The sequence below is a fragment of the Monoraphidium neglectum genome (assembly GCF_000611645.1).
Source record: "Monoraphidium neglectum strain SAG 48.87 unplaced genomic scaffold scaffold04227, whole genome shotgun sequence".
In the NCBI taxonomy this organism is placed as follows: domain Eukaryota; kingdom Viridiplantae; phylum Chlorophyta; class Chlorophyceae; order Sphaeropleales; family Selenastraceae; genus Monoraphidium; species Monoraphidium neglectum.
The window spans coordinates 1-4720 of NW_014009402.1; the positions used below are offsets into that span (position 1 = coordinate 1).

Below are 4720 nucleotides of genomic sequence, written 5' to 3' on the forward strand. Positions count from 1 at the left end.
GGCGGTTGGGTCGCGGTCGAGCGACCGTACGGCACGACAGCCAGGAGCTCGAGCCTGAGAGGTCGGGAAGCTGTTGTCATGGGTGCAGGGGCGGCGGCGGAAAGGTGCCCACCACTGCGCTGCCGATGACGCAGAGGTGCCACGGCGGCCGCTCCGCCTTGACGTTGGCGGCGATGCGCGCGTCCAGCCAGCCGGTGTGGATGCGGTTCTGGACAAAGTCCTGCTCAGGGGGGGGAGGGGAGGGGAGGATGGGTGTGCAGGCGTGGAGGGCCGGGCCAAGCAGGGCTTTGGCAGTTGCATGCTGATGCGGGGCCTCCGCTCCAGGTGGCGTCGACAGGGCCACAGGAGCAAGCCGCCCACTCAAGGTCATACTGCGCCGCCGTCTTGACCCCACAACGGCGGCCCAAAAGCCAGGCCTCCACACCTAGGCATGAAACACTCACTGCCACCCAACCACCCTTGCAGGCACCCATCAACCCGACACAAAACCACATCCAAATCCGCATCCGCACACACTCACACACAAAAACACACAAACAAACTCGACTCCCAACCCACCGGGCTTGTCAGCATGTCAACCGCGTAGTCGATGATCGTGTGGATCTCCCCCCTCACGCGCACGTCCCGCAGCGCCACCACCATCGCCCTGATGGCCGCCTCCCGCGTCTCCCCCTTGGCGAAGAGGTGGCCAAACTGAGAGTCCGAGAACTCGTGGATGCCGCCGCCACTCTTCACACTGAAGTAGCCCCACACCTAGGGGCGCGTTAGATGATGTTACTTGGGTCGGTTTGCTTTGTATAGAGGGGCGGTTGGTTCGTGCAGATGCGGGTTCGTTGTAGTGCCTCTTGTTCGCTAGGGGAGCAGTCGGGGACGCCGACAGGGTTGATGGCTGAAGGGCCGGCTTTGGGGCCTGTTTGCGCGGAGGAGCGCTGCCAGACGATTGAAGCCGCCTCGGTGCCTGTCTGTTTGTTGTCCACGATGGCCCGGTCGGAACAGAGCGCACGCCTCGCGGCTTCGGCACCCCAAAGGAGCGCCGCCCGCCCTTTTCGCGCGCGGCGCTCAAGGAGGGCTCCGCCCCCCTGTCCCGCCCCCTCAGACGCAAGAGCTCCGCCCCAACCCACCTCTGGCGTGGGCTTGAACATGAGCTCGTCGATGCGGCCTGCAGTCGGCTTGAACCCGTTGTTGGCGTTCTCAGAAGTGATGCGCACCTTTGTTGGGGCGCGTCGGGGGAGGGAGTGCGACGTGGGTTCAGCAGAGAGTGGGGCGGTGCACGCGCGGGTTGATGCGGAACGATGCGTGTGAGGATGACAGGTGAGCCCTAGACTTTTGTTGCGCCGGCAGTGGCCGAAGCTCGAAGGGGTTGAGCCATCCCCACGCTGGGCCTGCATGACCTAATTCCAGCGGCACAATTGCCATCCACGGCGCAGGAAGAGGTAGGGATGCGCAGCGGCCCCTAGGCGACGCTCTGCAAGCGGCCAGGCTCCCCCCAGACCCCGCCCGGCGGCCGCCGCCCCCGGCGCAGCCGTTGGCAGTGGGTGGCCTCACCGCCACGACGTGGCTGTCTGGCAGCCGCTGTGGCGTGGCCTCCATGTCAAACTGCTCCACCTCCAGCCGTGCCTCCACTCCCTGGAAGGTCGCGCGGACCTGGGGGCGCGGTGGTGGCGCAGGGCGGAGGGAGCCTGGGTCTGCTGCACCCACGAGCGGTTGGCGCAAAGTGTGCGTGTGTATGTATGTTTGTGTGTGCGCGCGCGTGTGCATGTGAGCACGTACGAGCGTGCTGGGAGTAGGGTGTGGTGGACAGGAGCGGCTGTGGCTGGAGGCCGCCTGGATCTAGGGGCTTGGCATCTGGAGGAACTCCGATGACGAAGGTGGTTGCATGTGGCGAGGCTGGGTGTGCTGGTGTGTGCCTGTGACCCGCGGGGGAATGCACGGAGGCCGCACCTGGGGGATGCGCCAGAGTGGCACGCCCATGCCGATGAGCAGCTGCACGCTGCGGAGTTGGGAGAAGAAGGGGGGAGGCCAAGTTTGTGTGGGCGAGCTCGGCGCCCGCTCAATGAGTGTAGAGCTGACCTCAGGTCGCGGTGGGCGGAGGGGCACTGGTGGCGCAGCCACCAGGTGGGCAGCGATGCGCGTCAAGGGCTGGTCCACCCTTTGAGCGGCGCAGGGTGCCGGGGCGCGCTGCGGGCGTCACCTGGGGATGTTGACGTTGGTGATGCCCTCCGTGACGGGGTGCTCGACCTGCAGCCTGTTGGCGGGCGCGAGGTGGCGGGTAAAACGGAAGGGAGCAAGGGGGGGTGGCATGAGGGAGGGTGGGGTGAGGGGGCGGGAGAGTGACGAAGAGAGAGAAGGATGCGCGTGTGGAGGCTCAGGCGAGGATGGGGCCGTTGCACTGGGCTGCCCGAAGTGACGGCCTGTGCAGAAACCCCAGACCCACGGGAGGGGTGCAACAGTGTTGGTCAGGTTGGACAAGACCGCTCTTAAACCTGGTGAGCTGCATCCCAGCAGCTGACAGCAGCCCCAGCAAGCGGACACGAGGACAATCAGCTGGCAAACCAGCACCCATACTCAACACAACATGCATCCTGTACATCGTGAGCTGACTCCTGTTTCAGCTCTAGGGCCCCGGCCCGGCCTGAGGGCCCCGGTCAAACACAGTCAAACGTGGTCAACCCTCCCCGGTCAACAGGCCCTGTTCACGCCGTGGCAGCGCACCTGGGGTTGAGCTCCAGGAAGTAGTACTTCTTCTCCTCGATGGAGTAGAGGTACTCCACAGTCGCAGCGCCCTGGTAGCCCACGCTGCGCGCCAGCGCGCGCGCGCAGCGCTCCATGTCGCGCAGCATCTGGGGCCCGGGTTGGGGTGTTTGCGTAGGGGCCCGTTATTTGTGGTTGAGTGGTGAGGGGTTGTTGATTTTGAGCTTGAGGATGCCTCAATTCATCGGTCTAATTTCGATTGTGGAACGGCAGGCGGGGCAGAGATCCTGCTCGTGCAAATGTGGGGCGCCGGATCTCGCCGCAGGCCTGAACACGAGCCCCGCCCGCCCCGCACCTCCTGGCTGGCCGCCAGCGCGGGCCCCTCCTCCACGATCTTCTGGTGGCGGCGCTGCACGCTGCAGTCGCGTGTGAACAGGGACACCACGTTGCCGTGGCGGTCAGCCAGCAGCTGCACCTCCAGGTGGCGCGACAGCGGCGCCAGCTTCATCGCAAAGATGGGGGACCCGGGGACCTGCGCGGGATGGGGGGGTGGGGGTCAGGCCACGTGAGGTGTGCAAAACGGCACTGCTGGCATGAGCTCAGGGAGGGGGCATGGGCCACACTGCACCCCGTCCCATACACTCCACGCAACCCAAGCCCCAGCGACAGCCACATCAGACGCCACACACAGACCACCGCCCCATGCTCCCCCCCCCCCCTTCCCCTTCACCCAGACGAGCGCTGCCTCGCGGACTAGGGCTCGCTCTGTGCAGGTCCCGCCCCGAACTGCAACCCCTCCGTCCCAACCCCACAACCCCATTCCTCCACACACCTCAGCACCCCCACCCTCCGCACCCCACCCCCATGGTCCGCGCACCTCCCCTTGGATCTGCTTGAACACGGCGCGCACGTCCTCGTCGCCCTGCACCTTGCGGATGCCCTTGCCGCCGCCGCCCCAGCTGGCCTTGAGCATGATCGGGTAGCTGTGGAGGAGCAGGGTGGGGCGGGGGCGGTGAGGCCGGGGTGATGCGGGTTAGTGGGCTGCCAGGCAGGGGGTGAGGGGGTGGGATGGGCGGACGAGCTGGCCGCTAATCGAGGGTAGGAGGGAGAGCAGCTGCTGCGCCACTCTCAGACCCCGCTGGCCCTGCCGCGCCCGCCACGAACCCCGCGCCCGCCGAGCTTCGGGCGGCCCTGCTGCGCACGCTCTCGCGCCCGCTTGCGGGCGCCCCTCACCCTATCCTGTTGCACGACTCTATGGCCTCCTCCAGCGAGAAGACACAGGCCTTGTTGTAGATGTCCAGCGGGATCTCGCCCCCGCAGTCTTCGTAGGAGATCTGGGGGCGCCGGAAGGCGGAGGGGCGGTGTGGTTCGGGGCCTTGGGGCAGCTAATGCCCACGGCAAAGCAGTGAGATGCGGTCTGTCAGGACTACCATCAGGCGGGACCCCCAAAACACCTTGCGGGTCAAGCAGCCTGCATACCGCCCTCCCTGCTTTACCCCAGACGCCGCGCATGGCGGCGTGCTGCTGCATGTGTGACTGCGCGCCCCCCGCGCACCGCAACGCCGCTGCCGCTCCACGGCAGGGTAGGCACCCCCGCCGCCTGCGCCAGGATGGTGGACCCGATCTTGTCGCCCAGCGCCGCCATGGCCGCCGCAGGGGGGCCCAGGAAACGGATGCCGCGCGCCGCCAGCGCCGTGGGCAGCTCGGGGTTCTCGCTCGCGTGGCCCCTGCGGGCGGCAGGTGGCGTGGGGGCGTGCGGTGGCAATGGGTGTGCGGCGGCCATAGCCTCAAGGCTTGCCCGTCGCGGGCGCTACGGGACGCGGCCCTGTCGGCATACTTCCACTCCCGGGCGGTACAACCCTTCTACCCCAAAGTCTCCTCCCCCTCCTGCCAGCTGGCCCTGCCCCGCTGCTGGCGGCCATGCCGCGCCAAGCCGCGCTGCGCCCCAGACAGCGCACGGTCCCCCGTTCTCGTGTGCCGGCTGCTGCCGTAGGCCGTACTCATGGCCGCTCCCGCTGCAGCTGACCGC

General features: G+C 67.3%; 1 protein-coding gene across 1 annotated transcript; it reads right to left on the reverse strand.

The window, feature by feature from the left end:
* Positions 1 to 76: 76 nt before the first annotated feature.
* MNEG_14055 (biotin carboxylase) lies at positions 77 to 4474 on the reverse strand (the record flags this gene model as incomplete). Its single annotated transcript, XM_014037473.1, has 11 exons — positions 77 to 220; positions 559 to 753; positions 1122 to 1208; positions 1546 to 1644; positions 1942 to 1990; positions 2192 to 2245; positions 2713 to 2840; positions 3047 to 3223; positions 3569 to 3674; positions 3925 to 4025; positions 4247 to 4474. The coding sequence occupies 11 exons, from the start codon at positions 4472 to 4474 to the stop codon at positions 77 to 79; spliced, it is 1368 nt and encodes a 455-aa protein (XP_013892927.1).
* Between the last annotated feature and the right edge of the window lie 246 nt (positions 4475 to 4720).